Genomic DNA, 10,743 nt, shown 5'->3' with positions numbered 1-10,743 from the left:
TATTTTTTTATTTTTTTCATTTTTGAAGTTCGTTTTTTTTAATTTTAAATTTTTGAAGAGTAAAAGATTAATTTTGACCTAAGCATTTGACCAAAATATGAATTTGATACAAAACATTCATTTTTAAAAAATAAGTCCATAACAAATTAAATCTTTAGCGGAGTGGTCTTTTTTTACGATTCCGTAAACTAACAGTCATGAACACTGATTTAATTTTATTTTGGGCTTCTACCTTCTCCATTTAACTAAGTTGTACCCTTCGTCCCACTTTAGAAGTCTCATTTGAGTTCGACACGGATTTTAAGAAATGTAAAGGAAAGTTGGTAAAAAAAGATAGTGGAATGTGGATCATATTTTTAAATATAGTTTTACAACAAAAATGTGAATGGTAAAAGGTTACTTGAAGCGACCGCTGAAAGAAAGAACACGCCTGGTGATCGCTGGGTTGTGCGAAGTGACCGCTCCGGAAGATCCAGTAACTACAAGCGGAAACAAAGTGTAGCAACCGATGTTCAAGAAGCAAAACCCATTTAAATGTGATTTTGACCCAATTACAATCTTTAAGTGTGGTTATTAACATTTAAATCGCATTCTCTCTTCTCTCTCTCCCATTTCTTCCCCAATTGATTCCCTCTAGGAACACCCCCAAATTGGAAAATTCAATTATCCTCCCTGTCGAAGTGCAGCCGCCCCACCGGCGGCGTGAACGCATGCGCCAAGTCCCCAGCATGTCGTTGAAATCCGATCCTCAGATCACAGTTGAATGTCGTCATCTCTACAATGTCAACACGTCACCTCCGACTACCGCTCGAACGCCTTCACGAAGATGCCTCTCACTGAATCGGAGAGTTGATTCTCCAACGCGAACGTGTAGGTGAGCTGGTTCTTCCTGGAGGCCAGCACGGGCGGTTGGGGAAGTAGGAGTAGTGAGTGACGTGTGGATTGTTTTGCGTTGTAAGTGTTCGACGATTTGCCAGAACGCACCGTGGAGATGTCGTTGACGATGTCGGTGTTGCCGTAGCGGGGAAGGAAGATTTGCTTCAACGTCGGCACGTCGAGCTCGCCGGTTTGGTTGAGGTTGAAGTTTAATTGGTAATTTTTAATGTGGATTCAAGGAATTCGAGGAATTTGTCGGAGCAGGTGTTGATGTAGCCGAATAGATGGAAATAGACCTGCCCAAGGTTTACCAAATCGGCGGTTAAAACCGAAACCGTGAAAATTTACTTGAACCGAAATCGTCGACTTTTAAACCGTGATCGGTTCAGGTTCAAAAATTTTCGAACCAAAACATTGCCGGAACCGCCGAAAAACCGTGAAACCAAGTCGGAATCGCAAAAAATCTAAGGGTTCGGAACGTGAAAAATGGTATAAAAAAAAAACCGCCGGAACCTGAAACCGAAACCGTAACCGTGAAACACCCTCGCAGTTCGGTTCCGGTTCGACAATTTCCAAAACCGGAACCGGCGGTTCCGAACTGTAACCATCGGTTCCAGAACCGTGGGCACCTCTGGCTGGAAATACTTTTTGAGACTTGCTAAGGCCTTGAGATTTCAGGTCTCTCCGGCAGTTGTGGAAAGGGCCGAATGCATCCCACAATGAAGCTTTTGGAATGATGGAAGCTGGAACTGATGATATGTTTGGGAAGAAAGAAGATTAATTAGCGCACATTTATGAATTGAAATACATAAATGAATTATTTTATTATCTTTTAATATATTATTTTTTAGTATTCTGAATAATAAAAAAATTTAATCAAAACGCTTAATTGGGTCAAATTGTGTTTAAAGACGTTGACTGTTACAATTTGATGGAACCGTCAGTTTGGACCAATTGTGATTTGAGTTGAAATGTTTGGGATGTAAAAATTCAAAATATAATGTCTGGGACCAAAATCGTAAAATGATCATATGTTCAGGACAAAATTTGGCCTTTACTCTGTATATATTAAGAAATGTTAATGATCGAGACCTTTTCTTTCAATAGATAGGAATAAAGACTGACCATTAGATCCATTCAGTGTTATATTACACAAGTGCCATCTTATTCTGTTACTGCTTGGAAATATTGGGATTAACATTCAACCCTTCGCAATAGGTAGTTAAGGTCTATCTATGTTGTGAAATACGCTTTCTGTTTTGTTAATACAATGCCCACAACCAGTTTACTTAAACAAAAGACCTATACATTTAAATATGTAAAATAATCATTAAATGTAAAAACATACTCCCTCCGTCCCACTCAAGATGGCCACATTCTTGAGTGAGCGGGATTTTAGGAAGTGTTGTTAGGTGGAATAAAGTAGAGAGGAAAAAGGTAGTTGAATATTTTAATAAGAACAGAGGAGAGAGGAGGTTATTTCCAAAATTGGAAAGTAGTCCATTGACTGAGAAAAAAAAAAAGGAAATGTGACCATCTTGAATAGGACGAAGGGAGTAACAAATTGTGACAAAAATAGTTTGTTTAATTACTTGGAAAATAAACGAAGCACTCGAAACGTGCTTTACAGAATACAAAACTCTAACAGAAACATGCTTTTCAGCATACCAACCCTAGCAAACATAACATGGGAAATTGCAGATTTAAAAATCCATTTTATAGTTCTACTTCAGAAGAGGTTTGGGCGCACTGCTCCTCTCGCATAGAGGTGGATTCTGTGCACCACCGGTGAACGTGTACTTGGCATGGCTTGCTTGTGCTGCAAGAGAATATAACCACATCCTGAGTAGAGCTCGTGCCCTTGACGTTCTGAATCTTCACTTTGCTAGTGGAATGTGGGTCTCACTTTTATATATTAGTTTTATAATAAAATGTGAGTAAGAATGAATTAGTGGAATTTGGAGTCCATTACAAAATTTAGTAAAACATAAGTGTGATAAGTATTGGCGGATGAACCAAAAAGGAAACTAGTGCTAATGGCGGACAGAGAAAGTAATTAATAAAAGTGGACCAGTTTGGAAATCATATTTATCATTTATGTAATAAATTTCAACCGTCCGAGTTTCTTGAATAATAAATTTTTATTTCAAACACCTTTTGAGGATATTATCAAACTAGGTCACCTAGCGCACCATTCATTGCAATAATGATACTAGCACATCTAGATATTGAATAACACCACCCAAGATATCAGGATTCTTGGGTCATAAAAAATCTGCACCTTTTTATAAATCAAAATTGGTGCAGTTATCTCACTGTTAGATCCGTTCCGTATTGTTATACCAAACCAGTATCATTTATTTCCTAAAGGCAACGGAAATATACCACACCAATATCATTCTATAATGCAAACTGCTCAAAACAAGTTTTTCCGTAGAAAATAAACAAAGAGTTTTATTCCTTGGAAAATGATCTGTTTTATTCCTTGAAAAATAAATAAAGAATTTTACAATATACAAGCAAACATAAATATGCTTTTCAGCATACCAACCCTAGCAAACATAACATGGGAAACCCTAGCAAACATAACATGGGAAATTGCAGATTTTGAAAATCCATTTTTATAGTTCTACTTCGGAAGAGGTTTGGGCGCACTGCTCCTCTCGCATAGAGGTGGATTCTGTACGCCACCAGTGAACGTGTACTTGACGTTCTGGCACTGGGTAGTGGCACCGCCTAGTGCAGGGTCTCCGGTGAATTTAAGATCAATATCTCCAATCTGCACATCTTGGCATGGCTTGCTTGTGCTGCAAGAGAATATAAGCACATCTTGAGTAGCGCTCGTGCCCTTGACGTTCTTAATATTCACTTTGCTAATTTGGATCAACGATGGTTTCTGCACACCACAACGATAAGGTTCATTATATATATAAAAGAAAATAAAATAAATGCATATATATACATATAAGTATAGGTTTGTGTTAAAATGTTAACACCTCTTAAAGTGATACTGTGACACCACGTATCCAGCAATATTATAAACGCTACACAACAATAGTATAAACACTAGACAACAATCTATAAATTGATGTCTAGCTATAGATTGATGTCTAGCGTTTTGGATATTGCTGGCCTAGACAAATTATTATATAGTGAGTTGGATATTGCTGGCCGAGAAATTTACACTTGAGCATTACTTTAAGATGTGTTGTCATTTTAACGTACCCCTATATATATGCATATGTATGTATATACGAGCAGTGATAAAATACACATTCTAAATATCGTACAAACTCTGAACTATGATTTGAAACGTTAGAAATTTTCCATAGATGACAAAATAACAACAGAAAATGTCAACACAGCATCAACTGCATTGTATTGACATTTTTTGTACCAATTATTTTGTCATCTATAGACATTTTTTAACGTCCAAATCATAATTTTAGAGTCTGTACAATATTAGATAGCTAGGCTAGGTACGTCGAGAGAGCAGAGGTTATATGGGCAGTATTGTTGATCGATGATGACTGGATTGCTGACATTGATCATGGTTAGATCAAGGAAATTCAAATCGGAGATTGTCAAGGTAGCTGGTGCCGAGGGCCATGTCTTGATCCTAACACCATTGTCAGAGTTATCGAAGGTGCAGTTTTGTATGGTGATTCTACTAACATCTTTCTCCTCGATGTTCCTGCCCATACTGCCGATGCTGATGCCGTGGCCGGGCCCACATTTGACATTTTTTATCATGACATCCGTCATCTGATCCCCCATGGAGATACAGTCATCGCCCGTCTGGATGACGGAGTCCATGATGGTGACGCCGATGTTTCGCGCGATGTGGAGGCCGTCAGTGTTGGGGCTATCATGCGGGGCTGACACTGTGTATCGCAGGAATGTGACATTGTTGCTGGAGATGCAGTTGGAGTGGAAATTCTTGCTGTCTTTGGTGGTGATGTCTTGGATGATGGAATTGTTGAGGAAATTGAAGCTAAGGTTGATGGGAAGCTTTGCGCAGTTTTTGTTGACGTTGCAATCATTGGTTTTCCAAGCTTGCTCACCCATGCCGTCGAAAACACCTCCACCGGAGAGGGTGAAGTAGTTCATGTAGTTGATAGTGATCCATTCCCATTCTTTGTTGGGGAGTTGCGTAGGGTCGGAAAGGGCTTTAACGGTGCCTTTCACTTCGAGCTCGAGAGGAGATTGGCTGGGTCCAAACAGGTGAGCCTGCTTCAAGATCCATTCACCTGGACCGATTGTTATTTTTGCCGGTTCAGGTGAAGCAATTGCTTCCTTCCATGCTGCGTCCAGTGCCTAAGAATTCCAAAATACAAAAATACTCATATGTACATATATGTTAATTTCAGTGGTGTGGTAGTTCCAATGGTAGTACCGTTGTTATATCTTTGTCCGCCCCCACTCCATAGCTGTTGATATCGAAGATCTTTAACCCATGTGCGTACGAGGAAAGTGCGAGAACAATTGCTAAGAAAACTAGTGGTTGTTGTTCCATGATGTTTGAAATATGTTTGTATTGTCTTGTTGATTGAATAATAAGTTTGATTTGCTTTTATATACTAACAATTTATAGGATTTTGACAATGTCTCACAATCTTCAAACACGGTGATCCGTACAAATTTCGAATATGTAGGAGACTCTATCTACCTATTTATAGATTAGAAATGAAATGTTACTACTTACGAAGATAAAAAATAAATAAATTAATTTCAGAAAAACCTCCTACAAAATATAAACACATACCTTTAGAACCAACAATCCATCAACCTATCAATCTATTAACTATTTAGTTTTAAATTTAAACCATGATCAATCTTTTAACTATTAGCTTTTTTTAGTAAGTTCATCTCATTCATTTATTAGCCCCAAATCTAGGAGGAAAAGTGGCATTGCTGTAAAAATTTAAACATTCTTCTTTTATACTTCCTCCGTCCCTAATTATTCATCACCATTTCACCTGGCACGGGTTTTAAGAAATGTAATACACATAGAATGTTTCAGTTGCAGTATATATGTAGACAGATTGCTTTTTTATACCGTTATTTTGTTGTATAGCTAATACAACAATACTCAGCGCTGCACACAACAATCCACGTAGTACTATTATGCCATCTATAGAAATCCATCTAAAACGCTTGATATGATATTGCTGGATACGCCCCTAATATTGCATGATAGTGTGCCACGTGGCAGCACGAGGTTGGTGGTACGTTGTCACTCTAACTATGGTGACATGGCATCCTAATGCTCCCCTATGTAGAGTGACAACATACCACTAATCCTAGCCCTTAGCCCTTAGATCTATACGATGGACGCCTAGGATTGGATTGATGAAATAGTGTTCGAATTGCAGTATTATGTGTTAGATATTGCAATCGTGGGTATTTTAGTCAATTCCCAAAAATTTAAATCATAAACGTATTTGGTAATATGTAAACTGCAAATACTACCTCATAATACTGCAATATTCATAGAGTAACACTATTTAAGGTAAAAAACTATTACGAATGGTGCAATAACGTAGCACTACATTATTCAGAGAGTAACATTGCAATATTCATAATATTCATAAGGTAATACTGCAATCTGGTAAGGTAAAAAACTATTACGAATGATGCAGACACGTAGCATTGCAATATTCATAGAGTAATACTGCAATATTCATAAAGTAAGACTGCAATCTAGTAACAAACTGAAAATAAAGAATACTGATTTTGCCCTTCAGCATTTTTTTAAGTTCCAATTTAATTAAAATAGGCTGCCACGTGGCAGCTTGAAAATCACACGATCTTCAGATCTAACAGCCTAATTACTCTACTCCGTCCGTGAAAAGTTGTCCACTTTGCTTTTTTCTACTTTTGGTAAATAGACTCCATTTCTATTTACTCTTTATACGCACATTTAATTATAAAACTACTCCCTCCGTCCCCTATTAATTGTTCACTTTGGTTTCGGCACAGATTTTTAAGAATTGTAAAAGAAAAAGGGTTAAAAAGTTAGTGGAATATGGGTCTCACTTTTATTTATTGGTTTTATAATAAAATATGAGTTAAATAAGTTAGTAGAATGTGAAGCCTACTTACCATTTATGGTAAAAGTGAAAATTGACAATTAATGGGGGACGAACGAAAATGGCAAAAGTGGACAATTAATAGGGGACGGAGGGAGTAATATATAAATGTTGGACACTCATTCCACTAACTTTTTCAACTCACTTTTATTCACATTTCTTAAAACCTGTGGGAAGTCAAAGTTGGACAATATTTTATGGACGGAGGGAATAAATTATAATAATGTATAACATTCTTAATTACTACATGTTGAAAAAACAAAGTAAACTGGTAATAAGTTTATACTCCTAAAGAGTCGGGGAGGTTTAAAATTTGTACGGATCCCCGCATATGAGGGGCACAATTAAAAATATGCCAAGAATTTCATTACTAATATAATTTAGGGTTCGTTGGTGATGGTTGCATATAGTATAAATTAGAAATAATGGATGGCATGTTATTCATCTCAAGTCTCAACATCATCCTTCATCATGGAACAAATGCATGTAATCACACTCACAATATTTGGTGTCCTTCTATTGCCGCTTTCGGCATACGCAGACGTCTACGATGTCAGCCAGCATGGAGTCCAGAATGGAGATATAACCGATGTAAGAAATTCGTGGAGTATACAAATGAGATAAAGAAGCAGATTCATAATATTGAATTTTTGGTATATAGGCTCTGCTGAAAGCATGGGAGCTGGCAGTGCAGGCGCCGACGGCGTCAAAGGTGTTAATACCCAAGGGTGAATGGACGCTGAAGCAGGCTCTTCTCGATGGACCCAACAAGGCCCCTATAGAGTTTCAGGTGGAAGGCACCGTGACAGCCTATTCCGATCCTTTCGACCTCCCTGACAATAAGGGAGAATGGTGGATTGGCATGAACTACCTCCACTCCCTCACTGTCTCCGGCGGGGGGGTCTTCGATGGCAACGGCAAAGTCGCCTGGACCAAGAACGAATGCCACAAGAACACCCCGTGCCTGAGTAAACGACTCCCCTACAACCTCAGCTTCAACTTCATCAACAACTCCATCATTACAGACATCACCATCAAAGACAGCAAGTACTTCCAGTCCAACTGCATCTCTAGCAATAACGTCACCTTCCAGCGAATCACGATCAGCGCCCCTGCTGAAAGCCCGAACACCGACGGCATCCACATCGCCCGCAGTGTCAACATTAAGGTCCTCGACTCCGTCATTGGGACCGGCGATGACTGCATCTCCTTCGGCGACGAGCTCCAAGATGTCCTCATCAAGAACGTCAGGTGTGGCCCTGGGCATGGCATCAGCATCGGCAGCCTCGGAAAAACCAACGAGGAGAAAGACGTCACTGGGATCACCATAGATAACTGCACATTCATTAACACTGACAATGGGGTCAGGATCAAGACCTGGCCTTCCACTCCCAGCACCTTAAAAGTCACTGATATCAAATTCACCAATCTTATCATGGAAAACGTCAGCAATCCCGTCATTATAGATCAAGAATATTGCCCCTGGAATATGTGCTCCCTCGACGTATGTATATATAGCCTATATAATACATGCATACACTGTCTATAATCAACCCTAATTCTCAATATCTCTCTTCTCTTCTTTTATTTTTATATACATATACATGTGAATATGATGTGTTTGTTTGTATCTCTACAGAAAGCATCGCTGGTCCAGATTAGTAAAGTGAATATTGATAACATCAAGGGTACCAGTGCCACTCAGGATGCACTCATATTCTCTTGCAGCTCAAGTAAGCCATGTCAAGATGTGCAGATTGGAAACATTGATCTCAGGTTCACCGGAGATCCTACACTCGGCGGAGCCACCACCAAGTGCCAGAACGTCAAGTATGTTTCCACCGGCAAACAGAATCCACCTCTCTGTGTCAAGACCAGCGCCCCTAAACCTCTACCCAAGTAGATTATGCATTTTCCCAATTCTATTTAGTCTGTTTATGTCCATATTTATACTCCCTGTTGAAACTGAAAAATCAAAATGTAAGTAGTTAGCATTTTATTACTAGATAATTGAAGTTGTTATTCCATTTTATTAGTTAGTGTTTAGTAATTTTCCTAGCCTATATAGCATTTTTATTGTAATTTGTAGGAAAGTTTTTCATAATGTAGTCATTAATGAATTTCCGCTCCTCTTTCTCCTTTAGTATTGAATTGTAGGGAATACATTGTATGTTTGATTGATTATATTGTACGTAGATTATATTGTACATAGATATTCACACATAAATATGGATTAGAAACCGTGTGGCTACCCAAGGAAAATATTTACACAAAATTAGCTCCTACTATTAAGGATGGTAATCCCCTAATTGATGTTTATGAATCTCCATCTTTTTCTTCTGTTGATTTGGTTGTATATTGCTAACAATCCACCTCAAGTTAAGTAACGAGATTTTGGATACTTAACTTGCCAAATGCTTCCGAGAAATTCTTGGCTCCTACTGGTTTTGTAAGAATGTCTGCCAAACAAATGGGAGTTCAACAATTCATGTCTCAATCTTCTCATTGATGAAGTGTTTGTCTACTTCAACATGTTTTCTTCGATAATATTAGACTGGATTTTCTGCAATGTTGATTGCGGCTTTATTATCATAGAATGGCTGACATGTTTTCGAGTGATAACAAAACCCAAATCTCCCATCAATCTCCTAATCTATAGTAATTCCTTTGAGATATCGGAGGATTCTCAAGGCCGCTTCTAGGTGATCGCTTTGTGGCTTGTTGATGCACTATTTTTAAGCACTACAACTACTCACAAGTCTAACAAGGTAGAAAGAGTATAGCTAAGAGTAAGCACAAGATTGTCGAACTATTATTTATGTCCATTATTTATACATTTGACCTATTTTGGTATTTTGTTGTGTTTTGTGAGAAATGTGTAAAATAGAGCCTAAACAGATAGCTAAAAGTTGAAGCTTGAAGTCTTGAGCATTCGAGCTAGCCAACGGTCCGCTGGTTACCATCGACCGCTATCTCTACAGCAGCTCATCTCGAAATTCAAGCCTAAAAGAGGAACACATCTAGCGACTGCTCAAAGTAGTCCAAAGAGTTCCGGAGGATTCCTAGCGGTCTGCTGGACTCTGTGTAGGGGCCCGCAGGAACCGGGTGGTGCATTATTTTACTCTTTATGTGGATAGGATCACGAAGAAAGACAAAGGGGTTATTTGTTGTGGGGGCTTGATCACGGCGATTGCCTAGCATTTGGGCATTTCTCTCGCCGGTTTGACGAAAGATATGGGGGAGCGGTTCATCACCTATGAAGTGCTCTTCTCGGTGGGTCTATTGAAGACCGATTACTTTGGTCAAGGCTACTTTTTGCAAGTGGAGGGGGATCACTTTCCCATCACAATCCCGCAATTGACCAAGGTCGATGTTTGGGCAAATCAAGCCAATTGGAAGCTCATCACGCCGGTCCACCAAAGAGCCATTGAGGCTAACCCCATCAATGGAGAGTTTAGGAAGAAGAACATTCCTTCCCGCATCCCCGTCTTTGAACCCGAAGATTACTCCGCCTATGATGCAATTGACAATGAAGAGGCGGAGCATTCACATGCTCAAGGGAGTGGAGTGCCACCACCGCCGCCGCCCCAACATGAATAAGAAGAAGAGGAAGTGGAGGATCATCGCCGCCGGACTCGAGAGAACCGCCGCCGCGGGAGGCCTTATCCCGGTGAGGAGTTCCAATCGAACACTTCCGCCCAACTAGGAGATATGTTCTTCTACATGCAAAACATGTCCAATCCTTGGGACAACCATTGAGCGGAGCAACAAAGGG

General features: G+C 39.3%; 2 protein-coding genes across 2 annotated transcripts; one reads left to right on the top strand and one right to left on the bottom strand.

The window, feature by feature from the left end:
• Positions 1-3,328: 3,328 nt before the first annotated feature.
• LOC125191734 (polygalacturonase-like) lies at positions 3,329-5,418 on the bottom strand. The gene is made up of 3 exons (XM_048089138.2): positions 5,273-5,418; positions 4,360-5,193; positions 3,329-3,772 (listed from the first exon to the last, which is right to left on the bottom strand). The coding sequence occupies exons 1-3, from the start codon at positions 5,390-5,392 to the stop codon at positions 3,506-3,508; spliced, it is 1,221 nt and encodes a 406-aa protein (XP_047945095.1). The 5' UTR covers positions 5,393-5,418; the 3' UTR covers positions 3,329-3,505.
• Positions 5,419-7,426: 2,008 nt separating this feature from the next.
• Positions 7,427-9,097, top strand: LOC125191987 (polygalacturonase-like). Its single transcript, XM_048089438.2, has 3 exons — positions 7,427-7,559; positions 7,630-8,472; positions 8,608-9,097. The coding sequence occupies exons 1-3, from the start codon at positions 7,440-7,442 to the stop codon at positions 8,869-8,871; spliced, it is 1,227 nt and encodes a 408-aa protein (XP_047945395.1). The 5' UTR covers positions 7,427-7,439; the 3' UTR covers positions 8,872-9,097.
• The last annotated feature ends 1,646 nt before the right edge of the window (positions 9,098-10,743 follow it).

Source organism: Salvia hispanica, chromosome 4 (genome assembly GCF_029641045.1).
Source record: "Salvia hispanica isolate PSC_SH4W2 chromosome 4, Shi_PSC_v1, whole genome shotgun sequence".
Taxonomy (NCBI): Eukaryota; Viridiplantae; Streptophyta; class Magnoliopsida; order Lamiales; family Lamiaceae; genus Salvia; species Salvia hispanica.
Note: the sequence above shows the minus strand (reverse complement) of the source record. Positions and strands in the feature narration are given on the sequence as shown.

Bases quoted from the DNA above. Each gene is read 5' to 3' on its own strand.
- LOC125191734 (XM_048089138.2), bottom strand. From the start codon at position 5,392: ATGGAACAACAACCACTAGTTTTCTTAGCAATTGTTCTCGCACTTTCC. The intron at 5,194-5,272 runs GTACTACCATTG...TGGAATTCTTAG, and splicing joins CGGACAAAGATATAACAACG to GCACTGGACGCAGCATGGAA. The intron at 3,773-4,359 runs GTACCTAGCCTA...TGTGGTGTGCAG, and splicing joins ATAACCTCTGCTCTCTCGAC to AAACCATCGTTGATCCAAAT.
- LOC125191987 (XM_048089438.2), top strand. From the start codon at position 7,440: ATGGAACAAATGCATGTAATCACACTCACAATATTTGGTGTCCTTCTA. The intron at 7,560-7,629 runs GTAAGAAATTCG...TTTGGTATATAG, and splicing joins AGAATGGAGATATAACCGAT to GCTCTGCTGAAAGCATGGGA. The intron at 8,473-8,607 runs GTATGTATATAT...GTATCTCTACAG, and splicing joins GGAATATGTGCTCCCTCGAC to AAAGCATCGCTGGTCCAGAT.